The sequence below is a fragment of the Diplodia corticola genome, assembly GCF_001883845.1.
Source record: "Diplodia corticola strain CBS 112549 chromosome Unknown scaffold11, whole genome shotgun sequence".
In the NCBI taxonomy this organism is placed as follows: Eukaryota; Fungi; Ascomycota; class Dothideomycetes; order Botryosphaeriales; family Botryosphaeriaceae; genus Diplodia; species Diplodia corticola.
The window spans coordinates 111,527-133,067 of NW_017971490.1; the positions used below are offsets into that span (position 1 = coordinate 111,527).

The window sequence follows — 21,541 nt, forward strand, 5'->3', positions numbered from 1 at the left end:
TCTTGGTGGAGACGGAGACGGGCTGTCCAGGCTGTCCGGGCAGCGACGGGCTCGCTTGCCTGTGCTGCCGCGTGGTCGATACCCATAATGGCCTGACTGCCCGGTCATTCGTGGACGTGGTGGTCATTGCATTTTCCTCTTTTCGATCTCATCCGATGGGTTTCTTTGGGTCGCGTTCGCTGGCTGGCTGAAAGCGCGACTCGGGTTTCTTGGGCATCGACCGAGCTGTGGTTCGGCTGCACTGTTGCTCTTCGACCACGTACGCCTGCAAGTGGAAACGCGCCAGGCTAGAGCGCACGAAAGAGAGCCGTATTACATCATGGTCAAAGAAGCTTAAATAAAAAAACGAAGGAGAAAAATAGTTCGTCGGTTCATCAGGCTCGATTGCGCCATGTGCGCATGTCTATCCCTTCGTTCCAGAAGGGAATAGAGTCAGGATCGGGCAGTACGTAGGTGGCAGGGTGAGTCGGCCAACGGAACTACACGACTCATGGCTGCCAATAGCGTAACGGACCAAACGGTCAAGGAGTTCGTGGCGTTGGGAGCTGGCTTGGCGCTACCAGTGGGTTGATCGGGGTTGGCGCATAAGCACTGGCGGCCGATAAGCGGCGGCCCGGTCCCGCGTCGCGGGTTGTGCGAAGGAGCCGGAAAGATGATGTTTCCGCGGACATGGATGAGTAGTACGGACGAGTCTGAATAGAGGGCTGAAGTCTCAGTGACACCGTGCCATCGTCCAAGGTTGTTTGCACGCTTCGGCTGCCCGAGCGCCAGGGTTGTGGGCGAGAACGAGAAGCCGATTCGTGAACGGCGCGGCGAGACTGGTCCTGCTGGAAGAGCAGGGTCGATGTGTTGCTTGGGATGACTTGCGGAGACGCGGGTTGAGGTGTGGCAGAGAGAGAGTGAGCAAGGACTGCGGGATCGACGCACATCGGATCTGCGGCAGATAAGATAAGATGGCGCGGCTGTCGGCGATCTCTCGCACTGGACACCTCGAGCAGGGAACAAGCATCATCGTGCAGCTCGCCAAACCGCACCTCGATCCTCTCCACGCGCCAACATCTCCCTCCTCTCCGCACCGTGTCCTCCCCATTCGCGGCCGCCCACCATGGAAGATCCGCCCGCCCTCGCCTCCCTCTCCCTCACCCACGTCCACTATGTGAGCCGCAGCCCTCACCTCGGCTGCTGCCCAACCGCCCACCGCTGACCGCGCCCTCGCAGGACCCCAATGACCGCTTCTCGTACCTGTGCGCCTGGCTTGCCCTCGTGCCCCAGGGTCTTTGCGTCGTCTACACCACCCTGATCTGGTCCAGCCGCGAAGCCGAAGTCGCCCTGATGTTCGCCGGCCAGCTGGCCTGCGAGGCTCTGAACTGGTGTCTGAAGCGCCTGATCAAAGAAGAGCGTCCGCGCCGTGCGTCGCCCCTCCCCACAATCTCGCATGTACCCCATTGGCGGCATGTGGCTGACCGCTCGTCGTGTATAGAAATGTACGGCAAAGGCTACGGCATGCCCTCGTCGCACGCCCAATTCGTCTCCTTCTTCTCCCTCTACCTCGCCCTCTTCCTCCTCTTCCGCCACACGCCGCATCCGACCCAAACCCACACCCCGACCACCTTCTTCCAGCGCCTCGCGCTCTCCTGCCTCGCCCTCGCCTCCGCCGCCGCCGTCGCCTTCTCCCGCATCTACCTCTCCTACCACACCGACAAGCAGGTCCTGGTCGGGTGTTGCGCCGGCGCCGCCTTTGCCGTGCTTTGGTTTGAGATTACTGCGTGGGTGAGGAGAAGCGGGTTGCTGGGATGGGCGCTGGAGACTGGGTTGGCGAGGATGGCGCGGTTAAGGGATTTGGTGACTGAAGAGGACTTGGTGGACGCGGGGTGGGCGAGGTGGGAAGAGAGGAGGAGGGTGAGGAGGGGGTTGGAGGGTGGGAAGAAAGGACGGTAGGAGGAGCTGAGGGGATGTTCATAACGAAAAGTCCGCCCGCCCTGCGGAAGGGGGGTTGGAGGGGAATAATTCAGGCCGTCTTGGCCGCCTGGAGGGATACGCTGGGCTTTTCCGGTGACACGAAGGGTGGCTTAGGGTATTGGCAGGACTGTAACAATGCTCAATTGTATTCTTGTGTAAATGCTTGGTCTTGTATTCTCTTTTAGGTTGGCTGATGGTCTGGTGGTGTCATAGCTTTAGACTCCCATCTGTAAATACCTGATGATGAAACGGATAACAAGGCTACTTCTGGGTAACCTTGTGTGCAGTTACTTCTACCGCAGAAGCTGGATTGTCTGATAGTATGAAAAGCGGAGTAAGTGCCGACTCTATGGCTCGATGTATTGCACCATACATGCTGGCCGGAGAAGTTGGTCAATGTCTTTATGCCACGAGAGAAGACGCGGCACCGATGAAGCGAGCAAGCCTTTGAACATTAAAGTAAACTCGATGTATCACGATGCCTGTAAAATATATTGGCACGCGTTTTCCGCAGGGATTCAAAATAATGATTCCGTGTGTAGTTCAAACGCGCCAAAAGCCAGCGCAAGGATTTACAAAGCTTTTCGGACCGATTTCGTTGCCGTATAGAAGGAGAGTCTCATAAGATGGCCGGTCTTGGTCGTTGATACCAATATCTTTTTTCCTCGAAACGTCCAACCCCTGCTGTATATACAGTATGCGCATTGGGAATGCCCGCAAAGAGGACAAGCCATCGATAATACCACAAGATTGAGGCTCCCGCATTGGCACTGGCCTTGCGATTAGTACGATGGAGGATAGAGTGTGACTGCAGCAACTTACACAAGTCCAAACGTCTGAACAGGAGAATATTGGCGGGCCATCTACAGTCTCTTGGTAGCTAAGCCTGATGCGGAGGATTCTGCGCTGTAAAGCGTTTGACATGTAGGGTGTCTTGCTCATCAGGCCGATCTCGACGGCTGAAGTCAACTGGTCGAACTTCACATGAGTCTAGAGTGGTTCGGCGTGTCAGAACCTGATGAACGACCATTAAAGGTTTATGTATGATCTTACGCAGCTACGTTTCCCAGAATATGGTCCTTGTGTTACCAGCGATTTCGATCCTCGCTCCATGCAGAAGTCAATTGGTGGTAGGTGCAGGGAGGTCTTGGCGTCCGGGAAGCAGTCTTGGCCTTGGGCCGTTGGGCATGTTCTTTGCCGTACCGCTTGTCGTGCGATATCACGGCGGTGCCTTCTGCACGCGAAAGGCATCGGCAGGGGAAGATCTGCAGTCATAGTCGCCGCAGTATCGGCAACTGCGGCTCGGGTCACCGGTGAAAGGAGTTCGTAGGGGATGCAGGCAGCGGCGAAAGAGGCGGGGTCGACAAGCGCCAGCAAACGCGCAGCCTTGCCTACTCAAGCCAAGCGAACCAATGACGATTAAGAAATGCTTGCCCCCAATCAGCCCACCTCTCCAGCTCAGCCTTGCCGCGGAAGCCTAATCGTGCTGATGCACAGCCTCTTAGGCGTTTTCCCCTGTTGATTCTAGATTCCCATAGTTTTCGAACGCGATTTCGTCTCTCCTTTGTTCCTGCAGTCCATTATGACCGAGTCAGCAATTTCCTGGAAAGACCGATTCGCGAGACGAAGATGTCAACTATATCGACCAGAAAACGTCAAACCTCTGAGAACGGTACCGCTCCATGCTGCTCGTCGAAGATTCCTTTCGTATCGCGAAAATCTCGACCCACCGGTGCAGTCGCAGTATACCGCGCGGAAACTGTTCCTCCAAGACTCCGAGGTCAAGGTCCCCAACGAAGCCGCAATTGTCATGGTAGACGATCGCCAAGATCTCACCGGTGGCCCTAAAACTATGGAGAGAGAATGGGATTCTCAAGGGCCGCCCGTCAACTACATGCGTTACCCGCCCATCGGTGAAAGTATCTTCAGAGAAATCGTCACCATTCCAGAGCTCGAAAACCGGCTGAGCGAGGATGTACATACCGATTCTACATTCCTATCCGATGGGAAATCATCATGCTGACCGTTCAAAGAGGCAAATCCTTGGCGCTGAGAAGCGAAATATGTAAGCGTCATCTTGATCTTGCTTGCATATCTACTAAAAGTACTTACGCAGATATATCGCCAACTTGACGAATGATTGCGTTGACACAATCGTTAAGACTGCAGCGGCTCGCTCACTACATATACTTCGAAATTTCATCAACCAACATGTGAGCAGAGCGCCCGGTTTGGGAATTCATTTTGATCCGGTAACCCACTGTCACTCCTGCAGGGTACTCCAAATCTAAAAGGAAGTCATAGGCAGACCACTTGTACAACTTGGAGTTCCACATACCATTTTTTGCTTTCAGGGTTGGCGAAGAGACCAGCGACCCAAGACGGATTAGTGGTAGAGGGTTTCGACGGTCAAGGAGCTTGCCACTTTCGGATCCCTCAGAGAACTCCAAGGGCTACTACTACGAAGCCCAAGTGTCATTCTTGGTGAGTGGCGTGGATGAATGGTTTTGGACCAGCTATCTTTTTGTCGATACCTATTTCGGCAAGGAAGAAGATTACAACAGCTGCTACGCCAATCCAGACGTCACAACCGGCACAGATCCCGCTTCAGGCTCTATTCAGCTGAAGCACCAAGTATGGAATCCTCGCGAGTACTTCCTTGCTGTTCTGACGCAGCGAATGAGACAAGTCACTGGAGAATGGACCTACTTGATCAACACATTCGAAGCACAGATGAACATATACGTGAGTGTCCCATATTTTTGGAGCGATATCACACTGATAACGGTATCTGGCCAGCAAGAGGACCGGGAATCCTGCAAAGGCTTCGTAGATGGACCTGACCTTGCCAACACCGAGAGTTTGTCTAACACTGTCGACACAATCAGAAGATTCCGAGACTGCCTCGCACGCACTCTGGATGCGTGGGACACGTTTCAAAGTGGCGAGAAACGCTACCTCGAGACAGCTGGCAGTGACCAACTCCGCAGACAGTGGGGCACTTATCTCGCCAGTGTTGACAAGAGCATCTCCGCCTTGCGTGTTATGCATAGATTGCTGGAGCAAAAGCTGGATCTCTTTGACAGTAAGCTCGGTAATGTAAGTTTTCTATCTGCTTGGCCCCCATGAGTCTTTGTGGTGTGTTTTTGGTCCCCAATTATCTGCCGAACTCCTGTGCTAAATGAACAGCTCATGAATGCTTCTTCACTCAACCAAAGCGTGGTTTCGTCTCGACAGGGCTCGGATATTGGAATATTCACCCGATTGTCAGTGGTGAGTGGCGGCTTCATTGATTGCAAGACTGTCGCGCAAACACTGACTCAGGTTAGCTTTACCAACCCTTCAGCTTAGTCACGGTAGGGGACACCCAATGGTTTCCGTCTCGGATGACCCACTCTACGACGATGCTAACAAAGCCATGTAGGCCATATTCAGCATGACTATGATTCCAGATGATCCAAAAAAGCGACAGACTTTGTACATTGGATATTCGTGCCTTTTAGTCCTTTTTTTCTTCTTCACATATCTCTCATTCCGATACCCAAGTATGCTCTACTTTTTCTTTAGAGATAGCCCCGACGCTAGAGCAAGAACGATCAGAAGCTCAAGACGAAGATGACACCCCGCATATATGGTATTTCTTCTCCACTGGCTCAGAGTATCACACTACCTGAAAGTTGTGCGTGCTTGTATATCTGTAGTGGGGTCTGATCATACTGTCATGGTGAGCTAACTGAAAGTGGTATGTACATAAAATTAGTTGCGCCTGATTATCAAAGAATCTTGGAAAGAACTCAGCTCCAAGCATTTCCAGGTTGCTGACGACGTCTAGCTTCAGTTTGAAATCCCCCTATTCAAGTTTTCCTTTTACAAGTCTCTCCGTATAGTCGGCTCTAAGGCATCCGCCTCGCAAGTGCAGCATGAGTCTTCTGGCAGCCCGGAATCCCAGAAAAGTGTCTGATTCACATCATCAACTATCTCCGCTGCAGACGGGCGATTGTTTGGTTCCCAGCTAAGCATCTTGACGCAAAGCCCAATAGGAAAGACGAAGAAAAAGTCTTCTGCCGAAACCATGTACTGGTTCTGAAAGCGCTGCAAATCCTCAAGCATCTCCAGGAGGCCAGTGACTTCTGTAAGGTTTGCCTGGAAGGAGCTGTCTTCCCTGCTGCGCTGGCGGGTCTTGTGCAGTTCTTGCCAGTGGTATGATCCCGCTAGTGCGCATATCATCTCAGCGAATACGCATCCAAGGGAGAAAATGTCGGCGGGCAATCCGCGTGGCACATTTTCGTTTATGAAGTGGTTTTCGATGACCTCGGGCGCGGCCCAGATCCTCGAGAATGAGGTTCGTGAAGATGTGTCGGCATCCTGAGCTGAATCATACGAGCGTGCGATCCCGAAGTCGGACAGATAGACTTTGAACCGGGTCGAGTGTTTAATGCTACTTGTGCGCATGTCTCGTACGAGTATGTTCGAGGGTTTGATGTCCATGTGTTTGATTACGTAGCTCTTGTTTCCGTGCAGGTGGCCGATGGTATTGCTCAAACACCTGAAGAAACTTGAGAGGCTGTCGAGTGCTTCAAGCTGGAATTGAGATAGAGGAGCCGCTTTTGAGAAAAGGTGTGCGGCAGTCCAAGTGATACCTGATTCTACTTCTTTGCCCCATATCTCATCCAAGAAGTTTTCGAGATTGTATTCGGTGACCGGGTAGAGCAAGACATTCACGCTTTGTGCCATGGGAAGCACGTATGTGCCGATGACGCGAATGATGTGAGAATGGTTGAGACGTTGCAGATGCGAGACTTCGTCAGCAGCCTCCTCGCGGCTGAGTTTGTTGCGAAGGAAGATTTTCTTGCGTGCGAGACGAATACGTCTACATGTTACGACGTCAACCATGGCGCTCAGCTCTCTGCCTTCGGGCTCGAGAGGAAGCTCTTTCAGACTTGCAAACTCCACATGTTGGCCCTTTCCGGACCAATTCTGCTCCAAAGCATAGGAGGGCAAGAGATTCCTACGCTTCAAGATCTGGATCCAAAAGCTTTCCTTTCTGGCGGGCATCGCTATGGCAGTTCTGGCGGCGACGGATAGCTTGGAAGGGTTCGACTGGGCGGTTTTGAAGCTCAATGCCATGCTGCTCCTGAGACTCAACATGGCGCTGCCCCTGACGGCACTGATGGACGATCGGGCTGTTTTGAAACTGATCTGATCGCTGAATCGACGATGTCTGCTTTCAGGACTGGTGTGTATGGTTTCGCGACGGTTTCTTCCTTGGTTTGACAGTCTGTCCTCCTCGATGTCCCAAAAGTCATTTGACAAAGGCGCGAGGGTATCGCATGCAGAGTCGCCATCCCGCCACATCTCCTGTGACAAGGTCGGCCCTTCCATCGAGGACCCATTGGGATAGCCTTGCAAAGCCTCAGGAGATGGCCTGTGGCAGCGTCAGTATTGCAAAGAAACTCTTGTGCAATCGATACTTACCCAAGTGCATAGTGGGGATGTTCCTCACGGTTTGCTGTTAGGATTTCCATCAGAAATGCGAATGATTGTTGAACTCCTGAGGCTACCCACTGGCTAATTCGCAGCGATGAAATGGGTCCAAATCAGGATTTTTGTAATGGGTGCGTGCTCTATTTGCTCGTCAGCCTGGCGGTGTGGCTGCAGATGCATGCAGCCGCTCTGTATCAGCCTTGTATGCTGCAGCCACGCGTGGAAGGTTCCGATCGTCAAACTTCCAGCCCATCGCAGATGTTTGCAACTCTTAGCAAGGTATCTGGATAAGAAGGGCTCACATGATTCATTCTGACCATAGACCACAAGGAAACCAGCGTTGATGCAGCTCTCACACAAAGCAGATCAGAGGGCCAAAGGTGCAAAGGATTTCGCCCCCACTCGAACTGTAGCCTTGCAAGAGGCGCAGCATTGCCACGTCACCGATTAGCAGCACGATCTTGACGAATCAGCCACCGAAACAGGTTACTCTCGTAAAGTGTTCATGAGCATGCATGTACCGGTGTCATGCATGCAAGGCTGAGCATTGTTATCCATACAATAGCAAACGATCAATGTGCTCTGAAACGCCGGATGAAGATCAGGGTATGATCAAGTCAAAGAACACCACAATGTGAAACCCAACTTTAACAGTCAATAAGGATTCGTGGTACCAACCGAATTCAGATAGTTACAGAATGAACGATAACAAGTTCGATCCTGCAAACCTTGATTCTTAGCGCGCGGAGAGCGACATTCGCAGATGCGAGGTATCTTCCCCGCATTGCCACTTGCGTCACAGCAGCACGTAATACTCCTCGTAGCTGTCGGTTAGCAACTGTCATTCAGGATCGAGCGGATATCCAAATGCCCAATCTTAAGTTATCCCCGGCACAGCCACCACCCCTCAACCCTCCTTCCCCCTAATTAACAACCTCGATTCCCCACCTCTGCTGCCCCTTCCTATCCCGAAGTCACCCCAGCCTCGTCTTCACATCCTCTCCATTCTCACCCCGCATCCTCGAACCATCCGCTACCGCCTTCCTCACGAGCGCCAACAACCTCTCACTCCCCGCCACCAGCACCAACATATCCGCAACGCACGCGATGTCGCGATCCAGATACCTTAGGTAGCGCTGCAACGCGACGGCGGTGACGGAAACGATGGCGACGAGGACCGCCATGACGGACACGCTGAGCCACACCGCAACAGGGTTCATGTCGAGGACCTCGGTGCGGGTGGATATTGTGACGACAATGCTGCGGTTCGTGGTCGACGACGGCTGCTTGTGGAGGTCCGAGCCGGCGTTGCCGGTGTACGGGTAGTCCAGGTCGGTGGGGAGCGTGGCGTTGATGGGTTGGAAGGCCCTCACCGAAGTGGATCATCATGATAAAGATGCTATGACATTGGCATTCCCGATGTCGCCGTAAGCAGCCACACTATAGTGAGTGAGAGAGTGCCCAGAACATAAGGCCTTAATGTTTGTGGGAGCCATGGATTGGTTCTGACACGTGCTTACTTGGAGTTCAGGCCGGGTTCTGATAGACGGTTAGCCTCAGCGTCTGGAATGTCGTGGTGCGGAGATCGAGGTTGGCCCTCCAGAAATCTGAGAGCATTCAGAATGTTCGGGGGTTCACTGAAAAGGTCAGGCAAATTCTGCAAGTATTGATCGTGTTCAGTTTCCGAAGAGACTCGGTATCCGTCTCTACGGCTGTTGTGCTCGAAAGAAGTACTGGGCAATACTGATGCATCTTGTGTTAACGGTAACGGCACTATGGGAAGAGCTTGGGGTGTGGAAATTTCAGGGCCAGGTTCATGAACCACGGACTCTTGTAAATACGGAGATAGTGAGCGCGATCGTTCTGATAGCGCAGGATACCTAGAGCTTGTCTGCATCTGTGCATCGTTGGGATGGTGGGGGATGAATTTGATTGAGGAATGCTCATCTGCATCTACTGACATGACTGCGAGAGCACATCAGAACTGATGCGGCAAAAAGGTATGGAGTTGTAGAAGCTGATCTGTCGAGCCACTTATAACATTCTGCTCCAATTGAAGCAGGTTATGCCAGGAAACGCTGCGGCGGTTAGGTAAACGCCGTACAGCCTTGCAGCTAGCACCATAGTAGACAGCCACCCAATTACAGGCATTCGAAATTCTTAGGCTCGGGTGGAGCTGCGACAGCTGAGACTGACACCGCCCCGTGACGATCGCTCCCTTGCGCAAAGAAATTGCTCACGTTATGATTAGCCTTGTGCCTGGCTTGCTACCAGCTGACGTTTGAAGCAACCATCCCTTGATGCTAGAAATGGTTTTAGTATCTCACAAAGAAGAGAAGCTACTGAGTGAATCCTGCGGATCGGTTAAAGTCTACAATCCCTTGCTCTTGTGGTCAGGCCAGCTGAGCACATAAGTATGTTTAGCACCGCCCCCCTACTCCCAAGGCTGTCTACTTCCCGACTGAACATCCCTAGGCTCTCACGTACCCTCTGCACCCACAAACTCATCGCTGCTGCCTGTGAATGTTCCATTCGACAACCGCGCCTGAGCTGTACTGCGTAACTGTGAGTCCCCGGTGGATACCACGGTCTCAGCTTTCGCTTGAACATCTATAAATATATATGTTGACGTCACAAGATTGCTTACTCGAGACCATGATAGCCTTCATGGTTGAGTGAAGAAGCAGACATTTAATTTCATCAACAATGGAAAGAATTACGAGAATGAACTGAAACAGATAAGATCTGGATGAGGGTGGCCTCGCGTGAGAGGACGGATCAGTTACCAAGCTTGATGGCAAAACGTAGGACCAGAAAAATCCAAAGTAGCCTTCGCGTAGCACCACAGCGTCAAAGCAGGAGTGGTGAAGTCGATCGTGATGTTTTCACGGGAAATGCGAGGTTCATTCAATGTCTGCACGTCACCAAAAAAGCAAACATATGGCTTTCTACTCCCGCTGACAGAAAGAACGATGTTAAAGCAAGCGCGCGGCTCATCAGAAAGCGAAGAAGAGCGGTTGAATAGGCACATGACAGCAGGCGCACAGCAGTTCATATAATCCAAAACAGCCCCAATCATTCCCCATCAGCGCTAAGCACACACACCCCATCTTCGGGGCCTCGGTGGATGTCCTTTCGCCGCACAACAGCGATCAAGGCATCATCAATCAGCAATATTGGCAATATTGTGATCCACAAGAAAAAGTCACCAGATCTCGGCCACCCACACATCCACAGCTTCCCCGCCGCACCATCGGCCCGACGCATCGACGTCTTCTGCTCGTACTCGCAACGCCGCATCGCCAAGTCTGTGGAAAACCGTTACATATGCCCGGCTTTTGTTCCGAGAGAAACACTTACCCTTGCACATATAGTCCGGTTCTTTTAGCTCCTCTCCCGCCCGGCAGTGGGAGTTGCAGTGGTGTGAAACAGTGAACGGCTGCAACTCGCGTAGCAGAACCCCTGTCCGTAGTCTATAGCTCCAGAAACCTATGGACCCAGTCGAAGTCCCGCATGTCGCAAGCCGCCAGAATTGCCTTGCCCATCTAACGAAATGCTCGGTGACTATCCACCCCGATCGAAAGGACGAGCGGTCAGCCAACGCATATACGTCGGCCACTGTTGAACTTTGATAAGATGGGGTTGCAGCCAGGAAAGAAAAAACGCCACCAAAAACGCCCGAACCGCGACGACCCACCCATCAACGATCGTCAGTGGCTTGCTTTGCCGTGGAGCCAAGCGCCCAAGCCCCAAAACACAAAACACACATCCCCTGTCCACCATCTACTACCTCCGTGTCTCCTACGTGTTGGCGCCCGACCGCCCGACCAACGGCACTGTGGCTTTTTTCTTTTTCCGCCGCAAGCCGGATCAGCAGCCTTCCCATGTGCCGCGGTGGTCCAGAACACCATCCTGCAATAATATGTACATACATACCGGACTCTCCTCTCCATTCTTCATATCTGCCACATCACCGCCGCGTTCTTCCCTGCTCGCCGTTTCGTACAACGACGAAAATCAAGTCGGAAACCGGGCGTGATGCGTACCTTGTGGCCGGGCGAACCCGCCGGGTTGCAGGACGACGCACTTTTGTCGTCCCAAGCTGCGGCAGACAGGGCTTGCAGGCGTCATTTCCGATGTCATTGTTGAGAAGGAGACACAGCACAGCAGCCCAGTCTGGGCCGGGCAAGCGCTTCGGCGACACCAAGGGAGAAAGAACGACGTACCTATGGTAGACACGGTGCAAGTGCCGAATCCTCCGCCATGTCCTCGAGTCTTCCGCTGCGCAGAGGCAGCGCGCCGCCGTTCCTGTTTGCCCGGCTGCGGGTCCCTTCAGAACAAAAGCCGTACCGTACGTAGGTGATCACAGGCGCGCGGCTAGCAGCGGGCCTCGAGTGCCGCGGCCAGCATTGCGCCATCGCAAAGGGAACGACCAGACAGCGGGCGAGCGATGACAGCGTCTCAAGGCCACCCGTCTTGATTGTGCAGGATGCGCGCGTGTGTTGTGTTGTGTTGTTAGCGTCGGAGCGTCGACGCCGCGCGGGCGGGTGCTAAAATGCGGGCGGGTTGGCCCAACCTTAACTCAAAACACTCAGCCCGTCATCCACGCACGGATCGCGCATCGACGTGTTCCATCCCTTATGCGGCACGACCGTTTCTTGGGGCTATAGGAGAGCCTGCGATATGATGACCTTCGGCATCTCGTCGATTAGGCGACCAAAAGGCCGACGACCTGTTTCGATGATCGATCGATCGTCTGGGAGCAGGACGGTTGCTCGCTGTTGATCAGAAAACACTTCGAAGCAGTCGGTTCACGACCATAGACGCGCACATCACGGTTGGTTTCATGTGTTTTGGTGAAGCACCGAATTGCATTGCGCAGCAACGAAGTAGGTACAAAGAAGTTTTCAAAAAAGGGGGGAGAAGAACACTGCCCCGCTCCCGCAAATCGCTGCTTTCTCAATCAATTCTCTCTCTCCACAACAACCACTCCTCCTTTCACCCCTTCCTCCCCGTGATCGTTTTTTTCGAGTTAAATGCTATGCACAAGAATATTGACAATAGAAATCGGAGGGTCCACTTAAGCGGAGAAGAAGTCACGGACGTGACGGCGGACCTTGGCGGCAGCGGCGCTCCAGAGCTCGGGGCCGGGCATGGGGTAGTCGCTGAAGGCCGCGTAGAGGTTGAACTTGATGCCAGCGTCATCCGACTTGTAGAAGGTCGTGGCCGCGGTGCCGCCCGAGACGGCGGTGCTGCCCGAGCCCGTGACCTTGACGTTGAAGCACTGGGGGTAGTTCTGCGCGCCGTTGTCCTGGCTGGCGCTGTGGAGGGCGATGATCTCGTGGCGGACGACGTAGTTGCCGGCCTTGAGGCCCGCCGGCAGCGTCGCCGTGGCGGTGAAGTTGTTGGAGATCAGGTCGTCCGTGGCCCAGGTGCCGGGGTTGCTGCCCGAGGCGAGGCCGTCGGCCTGGAACTTGACCCACGAGAGCGACGTCTTGTCGACCGTGGTGCACTCGCCGTCGCAAGCAGCGATGTAGTTGATGATGGGGCCGTGGTGCGAGTCGGGCCAGGTGCTCCACTGGATCTCGAGCTTGTCGCCCGCCGCGGCCTCGACGTAGGCCTTGCCGGGAGAGGACTCCTTGTGGCAGATGATGTCGTCCGAGCTGTACGAGCTGGGGTCGACAAAGCCGTTGTCAAGGTTGGAGGCCGTCCAGCCAGGAACCTCGGGGACCGGGCTCTGGTAAGCGAAGCTGGGGTCGTAGCCCTGGAAGGCCTTGCCGTTGACCGTGATGGTCGAAACGTGGCCGTGGGCGGCAACGGTGGCGGCCATGGCGCCGAGGGCGAGGACGGAGGTAGAGGCGTGCATTTTTGCTGTTTGGTGGTTGAAAGTGATCGTAGAGCGTCTGGCGCTGAGGCGAACGAGAGAATCTGGTGAGAGCGAAAGCGGTAGAAGGCAGTGAATGTGAAGTTGGTTGGACCAGCCGTAAAGAACAGAAAGAGATCGTGAGACTCTGCGGGTTATATACCTTCTGAGCCTGTGAGAGACTCAAGGAGTAATCACCCGAAGCGGCAGTGGGCCGGCATCCCGAATTAGATTGCACTTGATGAAGGTAGATGTTTCGAGACATGCGCATGGTTGTCGGCGCCGATCCGCCTCCGCCACGTCAAGGCGGCCGACGCCCGACCATTTGCTGGTTCCCGCACGCCTTCTACGCCAGGCCAAGCTCTGCAACAATATTTCTTCCATCCAATCGGCAACCCTCCTTACCGCAGGCGGTAGACGGCACGCCCTCGCAGCCGTGGCACGCGGCAGGACAGTTCCGCTGAGCTCGCTGATTACAAAGGGATCGCGATGGGTCCTTGACCAGCGATGGCGTCCTTGACCGGATCGAGCGGGACTCTGGTGAGAAGCGAAAGAGAAGGGGCCCGAGGAGAAGGAGAACCAAACGTCCAAACACCCGGCAACAGAAACGGCCAACGAATGGAGAATGATGAGCGGTCGATACTTGCCATGTGGAGGTGGCGCGCGCTCGGCTATCTGGTGGGGCATGCTTGCAATCATGCTTCCCCCGGCCTTCACCCTTTTGAGCCTTGTTTTAGGTGCGCGTAACCGAGCCTTGTCCTGTTTCGCGCATTGCGGCAGCCGACGTGTTGGGAAGGGACGGCAGACGATCAGTGGGCTGGCCTGGTCTGGGTGGTGACACTGGTGTGGGAGAGGGGTGGAGGTGCAATTAATCCAAGGCAGAGGCGTGAGACGCCCAGGCGATTTCTCGGCCCGCCGGCCTGGAGGGCAGCCCTGCCGTGCTGCCGCCGTGTGCCAAGAATAACATCTACTATTCGTGTCAGCCCTGATTGGTGGAGAAAACACGCCAGGCCCAGAACAGGAGGCTGTGATGCAGTGCTGCCGGACTGTTAGCCTACAAGAAAGTCCAGAAGGAGCCACTCGCCACGCCGCAGAGGAGTTTCGGACCCGTCTCCTATTCGCCCTGGCCCCAGCGCCTATTCCTCACGGATCCTTGTCGCTCTCGTATCTCCGCCACACCGCCCGAGGAAAACCAAACATCAGACCAAACCTCGGGCGAAACGGCTGTCGCCTAGCCGTATGCTCAGTTGACCATCTCTTTCTGACCACCGCGAAACTCCGACTCGTGTCCATCCGGTCCATTCCAACCGAAGGGCTGAGGGCAGCCAAGCCATTGTGCGAAGCGAAGGACCTTCTTGTTCATGAACTTCCTGATTGACTCGATGTCCTGGTAGATGGCCTTTCAAAACGGTGTCGTGAAGTTTGGGGCAGACTCCCTGGCGAAGCAAACAGGTTCAAAGTGCTCAGTGAGCATGCGCGCCTTTGAGTAGTTGTCACCCGCCAGCTCTTCGACTCTCAACACCCTTGAACTTGTTCACCCTGCCGTCCGCATTGCCACCAATGAAGAATGCGGTTAGCTGGCTCGTATTCTGCTTGAAAGCTTCGATATAATCCTTCAGCTCTTGGAAGTTGTAACGACGAGTCAGTGACGGCGGTACCAGTCATTCCGAATACACTCGGCACTTGATACCTATAAAGCCGTCAGTACACTGCACCAAGAACACCGCATGGGCCACGAAGCCTTTGCTGGAATGTAGGCAAGAAAGTGTTATCAGGACACATAGGGTCCTGTCAGATTTTACTGCAAGATAGTCGACTTACGTATTCCAGACCAATGGACCATACTATGGATACTCCATCACTGCAAGAACGACCCCAGGGTTTCCCTGTTCAAGCGACCGTTCAGATGGTCGGCACTATGGTTCGTGAAGATAATCATGAAAAACATTCGAATAGCCGGGGATAGAGTCATGGCATTGCTAATGCTCGATGACATGTGATTGAGACTGTCCATGGCCCTCGCAAACACGTGTTGGGCAAGAAGATGGACAGAGAAATCGGCATCCCTTTGAGCGGCATCCGCCTATCTGTCGTGGAACTGCTCGGAAGAGGTTGATGTCGAGGTGGATATTGTCCGGGTTGTCTGCATTACGGGAATCGTAACGGTCTGAGCGAGTAGGTAACGCGTCGGTCCCCATGAGATTGTGTGTTCCACTAAGGCCTCGAGTCGGATCCTTCAGTTGTTACGAACAGTTCCCTGCCTATGAGTGAGATCCGCCAATGGAGAGAAGCACCATGTCCCAACTACCACTGGCAGCAAGAGAAAGCCAGGGTAGGTACACAGATATGCTAGGGTTAATAGTAAAAAACTGGGCTGAGATGTTAGTGCTGTTACATGGCTTGGATCAACGGTAATGCTTACAATCTGTCGCAGCCTCAATCAACTCGTCATGGTTGGCGACGCCATCGTGGGATATGATGACATTAAGATGTAATGCCCACCATGTCGAATGAAACCAATACAGTGAGTTGGCCTCGGATGTGAACCTTTCGGGTGCGGTTGGGCTGCAATTGCGGCTGCGGGTGGGAAGCGGTGGATGTGAAGACGGTCAAGCCAAGGGCGAGAAGGGTTTTCAATGAGCCGGCACCATCGTTGTGCTCGTGCCAAGACCAAAGTGTAGCCGCGCGGTCAGATGAGCAAGTTTGCGCATGATGGATGGTGGCAGCATCACCTGTTCATAGTTGAGGCGGAATCTGCCGCAAGCACGGGCTCACGGCATTGGTAGACGACGATTTGTACAGGAGCAAGGTGGTCGCCAAGGTATATGACGATGAGAATAAGGCTCGTGCCAAGAAGATTCGCAAGGCGTTGCGAGCTTTGTGTGGTGGGTAGGAGTTGAGTCAAGATTCCGACGTGCCTGCCCTGACTCCTTTGTACGCTTCTGTCCGGATCAAAGCATGATAATTTGTCTGTTGCAAAGTATCGCGGACCGCAGTCGCGATGTTTCAAGACCCTTGAGTAGCAGGATCTGCACTGGTGCAGAGTACAAGTTGGTCCTATGCAGGGGTTTGGGCGATCTTATCGAGAACAATAGATAAAAATGCGGAGTAAGACACAGGCACTCCCAAAAACGGACTCTGAAACGGGAGCGGCCACGGACATCAAGCGGCAAAAACGAAATAGATTGCACTCACTAAGCAGCGGGCATTCAGCCTTGGGTGATGTCCATGGCATCCTCACCCTTGCCAATATCGACTGCGCCGCTCACCTCATTGAAATCTTCCAGCTCCTCACTTACTGTTTTTAGCTTTTCTTTTACGCTCGCAACACCTTCAAATCCTACAATGTGCCGAGCAGGCGGGTTGTCGTGGCCCCCAATAGCAGTAAGAGCATGGACCGTTTCCGCAATCAGCGAGGTACGTACGGAAGGATCCAGCATGGGGTACAAAGAGGTGATCTGAGAGGACGAGAGGAGATCGCCGGTTGAATGCACGTTTGCCGTACTCGCAGGAGAAGGCCCTTCATCGTCCGCGGAAGGGGATGGCTGGCTTGCGAGCCCGACGGATCTGGTGTCCAGCTTGTCCAGCAAGCCGCTGAAAATTTCTCGACAAAGTGGTGCGGGGTTAACATCGGGTGCATACTCCTCCATTGGAGGGGCTGAGGTGATGCGGTTTGTCAGGACATTGACTTCCATGTTGGGTTGGACGATGGACATCTTGATGTTGAACGGGGCTATCTCGTAAGCCAGACTCTGAGAGGTCGTTGTCAGCTTGTGCACTCGACGGCCTTCTCCCGCAGGCTTACATCACAGTATCCCTCAATAGCCCACTGGGCGGCACAGTACATTCCAAGTCCAGGGGTGCCCAAATGACCGGTTGTCCCTGTCAGCATGATGATGTGGCCGTTCTTCGCAGCCCGCATGGTGGGTAGCATGGCCTTGATAATGTTGACATTGGAGAAGAAGGTGGTCTCGAATTGGTCACGGGCGAGGTTCATGGTCCTCGTTGATTGCGCCAATTCCTCGACTGTGCCAACGACCGTCTCGCTGGAGCATCCCAGCAGCACATCGACCTTGTGAAAGGCATCGACAGCTTCCGCGACGGCGGATTGACACTGGCCGATTACCCTGTGGGCCATCAGTCAGCAGCGAGGCTTCAAATCACATGACGCGGAACGAGGAGGGCATGGAGGAACAAGCAGTCAGAGCGGGGCGGCTTACCTAGCATCCAGGCTCACGACGCGCAGCCTCTCCTTCCAGCGCTCCCGGTCGCCCTCGGCGCTGCCGACCTTGTCGAGGAAGCTGCGGAACTCCTCGCTGCGGCCGCTCTCGCGCTCGAACTCGGCAGGCAGCACGCCGGCGACAACGTAATCGCCGTGATCGAGGATCTGGGTGGCCAGGGCGATGCTGATGGGCGACGTGCCATTCGTCAGAAACCAGACGCGCGGGGCATTGTGCGGAGGAAATCGCGGAGACCGAGGCCGAGCGTGACGTTGCTGTTGCGCCGCGGCCGATGCATCGGGCGCTGCGCCGCTGGCAGATGCGGCATCTTGCGACGCGGGCGGCGGCGAGGCCATTGGTGCGCAGTCACGAGGGATGAGATGCTTGCGAGGTGTGTTGGATCATGGTGCCGTTGCGTCGAGCGCTGAGCGAAGAGAGGGAGACGCGACGGCGGAGATGCGACAGCCGCGCGCAGTCACCCCCCGGGTAGCCGAAGCCGAGGCCGAGCGAGCGCGCAGTCGGACAAATGACGCAGCCCGCTCGTACCCCGATAACAAAACCATGTCCTCCGCCGCCTTGCCGCGCGCGCCTTCTCGCTGCGCTGCAACATGTTTTCCTGGCGATGCGCCCGTCGCTCGCTGTTCACCGCCTCCCATTCTCGCCGCAATGCTTCCCGCAGGAGCATCCCGATCCCGAAATTCGACGTCGCGCCATTCCCTGTCGTAGAATCATGCCCATCGCCGACGTGCAGCTGTCGCCCTATGCCCGCCTTTCCCGACGGCCTGGAGATTGATTACAAGCAGAATCTGAATGGCACAATGGGCGGCTACGCCGAGCAAATCCTCATCGCCACCGGCAAGGACGACTGGAAAAGCCGGATAGAAGAGGAAGACGACGCACACTTCCAGCGCCAGGTCAAAGACATACTTGGAAGGAAAGGAGAGCTCAGTGATGTCCGTCTCCATGGTGCATGAGCATGGCGCGCGAAGGGGAAGCGCACACGCTTTGGGTCTGCTCCTCAAGACGCGCGGACCCAAGCCTATGCTTGTACACGCTCCCTTCTGCCGCGCGCCGGATGCTCTTCGTTGGATGCTAGCTAACTTTGGCGCTGTAGCCTTACCATAATGTCCTGATAACGAACGTATCCTTTCCCGGCGCATCATCCTCGTCCCATTCCGCTTCCGCCTACCTTTTCCCAAGCTTCAAGTACATACCTTCGATACCGCTGGATGGGGACTCGGTCAAGAATTTTATACGGGGCTTTGCGAAACCGAAGCAGCTTCATAAGATGCACATGGATGTTCTCTCGCCGGCAGAGCAGGCCAAGTTGCTGCGGCACGAAGAGCTCCAGGACGGCTTCGCCGGCGTCCGGGAGGTGGACGAGGTGCTGGTGCTGATTTGCGGACATGGCGGACGGGACGCTCGGTGCGGTGTTATGGGGCCGCTCTTGCGCGAAGAATTCGAGGAGAAGCTCAAGGCCAAGGGGATAGACATTCGGCCGCAGCCAGACCTGGAGCGACATCACGGAAGCGCGCTGTCGGCTAGCGTTGGCTTGATCAGCCACATTGGAGGACACAAATACGCGGGAAATGTCATCATCTACATTCCAAAGACCTTAAAAGAGGCGGGGCATCCATTGGCCGGAAAGGGCATTTGGTATGGTCGCATTGGTCCAGACCAAGTCGAGGGCATCGTAGAGCAGACAATCGTGCAGGGCAAGGTTGTCAAGGACCTGTTTAGAGGCGGAATCGAGGACAATGACGCCAGGACTATCCTTAGACTATGATCCATGGAATTGCGGTAGACTTAGATCTTGGCGGGGTGGGCCACAGCGGCGGTAGGGCTGAAATATGCTTCCGCCGAACCCTCCGCCATGAAGCTTCTCTTCACTCACCTTTTTCAATATCACTCCTCCACCTCACGTTCCCGCACCCCGAACGCCGTGAATGCCGCGCATCCTCCACGCCTCGCTCCGCCCTAGCGCCAGCGTCCTCCTCGTGCTGGGCGGCAGCGCCGCCGGCGGCTTCGGGTACCGCTACTGGACCAGCGCCAAAGACGCATCGTCCGCCGCCGAGTCCTCGACGCTGCACCCGCTCCGCTTCGCGCACTACGCCATCGCCGACCGCACGCCCGTCTCGTCCACAAGCAGCCTCTTCACGCTGCACGCGCGCGACGCCGACGCCACGGCGCAGCAGGACCTGCAGGACATCTGGGCGCGCAGCGTGTGGAGCGTCGAGGCGAAGCAGCCACAGCTGCAGATCGCGCGCGCGTACACGCCCCTCCCTCCGACGTCTTCCAGCTCCGAACCGGCCGACGGCGACGGCGGCGGCGACACGGCCGCCTCGCAGTTCCGCTTCCTCATCCGCCGCGAGCGCGGCGGCGAGGTGTCCAACTACCTGCACCGGCTGCCGCCCGACGCCACCGTCGAGCTGCGCGGCCCGCACGTCGCGTTCGAGATCCCGGACGATGTCAGCGAGGTGCTGTTCCTGGCGGGCGGGACGGGCATCGCGCCCGCCCTGCAGGTGGCGCGTGCGTTGCAGATGAGAGGACGGGAGGCGAGCATGCGGATACTGTGGGCGAATAGGAAGAGGGAGGATTGCGTTGGCGGTAGGAGCGACACGGCGGCCGCGCAAGAGATGGGTTCTGGGTGGGGGGCTTGGCTGGGATGGAGCAGGAAAGAACAGGAGGAGGATTCTGGGCGGACTGGCGGTGAGAGTGGTGTCATTGTGAGGGAGATTGACAATCTGAAGCATCGCGCGGGCTCTGGCCAGCGGCTTGCTGTCGACTACTTTGTCGACGAGGAGAAGACTTTCATCCAGCCGTCCCACGTTATACGGCATCTGCAAGAAGCGAGCAAGCCTGGAGAAAAGAGTACCGGCTCACGGCTCATCCTGATCTCTGGACCCGATGGATTTTTGGACTACTGGGCTGGCCGAAAAATATGGGCCGAGCAAGGAGAGGTTCAAGGCCCACTCAGAGGAGCCCTTTCCAGGATAGACCTCAAGGGCTGGAGAGTCTGGAAACTCTGAAGCCGGTTTGGCTCCCTAATTCGCGCCCAATCGCGAAAGTCCATCGAACTGTTCTCACGTTCCATTTTATTATGTACGGAAGGTGCTTTGTACATTTCTCGCCATACCTCTATTGGGCGCAAGCAAGATCAAGTGCTGATCTTCGTCTGGCATGGGGGTTCGGGAAGTCCGACATGTGGGTATAACCTGCACAATCTGATCCGATAACTTAGGTACTACGTACGGATGTCGCTACCAAAAGTCTCTTCCGCCCTCGATCGGCGCCCCCCCTGTCACCGCTCCTTTTACCCTAGTCAATTCACACCGCTATTCACACCGCCAATTCCCTTGCTTACGCATAAATGCTGTTAATAATGCTTGCGTAGGTACCGGCTACGCCGACTACGGTAGTTACGGCAACGTAACGTTATACCGCCTCTTTAGCTTACCTAACGGGCCTAGGCGGTCTCTCTTAAATCTTATAGTATTTTAAACGTTCTTATTACCGCCCGGGTTAGTATAACTAATCGTAACGTTCGCCGCCTTTATTCTATTACTTATAAGCGTAGCTAGAACGATAATAAGCCGCTTCTAGACGAATATCTACTCGATAAGCCTCGTTTTAGCCGGCTAACTAAGCGTACGCGCTCCGTTAAGAAGAAGATAGTAGAGGCTATTAAGAAGAACCGTAATAGCCGCGAAAAGACGTATTAGTTTATTACTAACGAGATTAGTATTTCGGCTATAACGGTTTAGCGTATCTTAAAGAGCCTCTATATAAGTAAGACGAAACTAATACGTAAGCCGGGTCTTATAAAGAAGGTACGATATATACGCCTTTAATTCGCTCTTATATATAGATATTAGAAGTTAGAGAACTAGAAGAACGTTATCTAGAGTAATAAAACGAGCGTTATCCTCGGCTACCGCCGTAGCGGCTACTAGATATAGCGAATACTAGCTAATCGCTATAATATCTTATATATCCGCCTACGGTAGAAGAACGC

General features: G+C 54.7%; 7 protein-coding genes across 7 annotated transcripts; 4 read left to right on the top strand and 3 right to left on the bottom strand.

Annotated features, from left to right (window-relative positions):
- Window positions 1-1,105: 1,105 nt before the first annotated feature.
- On the top strand, window positions 1,106-1,938 carry BKCO1_1100034 (pap2 domain protein; the record flags this gene model as incomplete). The annotated part of the gene is made up of 3 exons (XM_020270389.1): window positions 1,106-1,156; window positions 1,219-1,408; window positions 1,481-1,938. 3 exons carry the CDS (start codon window positions 1,106-1,108, stop codon window positions 1,936-1,938), a joined length of 699 nt encoding a protein of 232 aa, XP_020132745.1.
- Window positions 1,939-3,541: 1,603 nt separating this feature from the next.
- BKCO1_1100035 (transcription factor sef1) lies at window positions 3,542-5,633 on the top strand (the record flags this gene model as incomplete). The annotated part of the gene is made up of 8 exons (XM_020270390.1): window positions 3,542-3,934; window positions 3,993-4,024; window positions 4,314-4,704; window positions 4,759-5,058; window positions 5,149-5,232; window positions 5,289-5,315; window positions 5,384-5,504; window positions 5,560-5,633. The coding sequence occupies 8 exons, from the start codon at window positions 3,542-3,544 to the stop codon at window positions 5,631-5,633; spliced, it is 1,422 nt and encodes a 473-aa protein (XP_020132746.1).
- A 193-nt stretch (window positions 5,634-5,826) lies between these two features.
- Window positions 5,827-7,484, bottom strand: BKCO1_1100036 (serine threonine protein kinase; the record flags this gene model as incomplete). The annotated part of the gene is made up of 2 exons (XM_020270391.1): window positions 5,827-7,384; window positions 7,435-7,484. The coding sequence occupies 2 exons, from the start codon at window positions 7,482-7,484 to the stop codon at window positions 5,827-5,829; spliced, it is 1,608 nt and encodes a 535-aa protein (XP_020132747.1).
- Window positions 7,485-12,523: 5,039 nt separating this feature from the next.
- BKCO1_1100037 (glycoside hydrolase family 61 protein) lies at window positions 12,524-13,309 on the bottom strand (the record flags this gene model as incomplete). Its single annotated transcript, XM_020270392.1, has 1 exon — window positions 12,524-13,309. The coding sequence occupies one exon, from the start codon at window positions 13,307-13,309 to the stop codon at window positions 12,524-12,526; it is 786 nt and encodes a 261-aa protein (XP_020132748.1).
- A 3,206-nt stretch (window positions 13,310-16,515) lies between these two features.
- Window positions 16,516-17,882, bottom strand: BKCO1_1100038 (nad-binding protein; the record flags this gene model as incomplete). Its single annotated transcript, XM_020270393.1, has 3 exons — window positions 16,516-17,058; window positions 17,112-17,433; window positions 17,527-17,882. The coding sequence occupies 3 exons, from the start codon at window positions 17,880-17,882 to the stop codon at window positions 16,516-16,518; spliced, it is 1,221 nt and encodes a 406-aa protein (XP_020132749.1).
- Window positions 17,883-18,287: 405 nt separating this feature from the next.
- BKCO1_1100039 (fmi1 protein) lies at window positions 18,288-19,312 on the top strand (the record flags this gene model as incomplete). The annotated part of the gene is made up of 2 exons (XM_020270394.1): window positions 18,288-18,479; window positions 18,641-19,312. The coding sequence occupies 2 exons, from the start codon at window positions 18,288-18,290 to the stop codon at window positions 19,310-19,312; spliced, it is 864 nt and encodes a 287-aa protein (XP_020132750.1).
- A 160-nt stretch (window positions 19,313-19,472) lies between these two features.
- Window positions 19,473-20,555, top strand: BKCO1_1100040 (cytochrome c mitochondrial import factor; the record flags this gene model as incomplete). Its single annotated transcript, XM_020270396.1, has 1 exon — window positions 19,473-20,555. One exon carries the CDS (start codon window positions 19,473-19,475, stop codon window positions 20,553-20,555), a length of 1,083 nt encoding a protein of 360 aa, XP_020132723.1.
- Window positions 20,556-21,541: the final 986 nt, after the last annotated feature.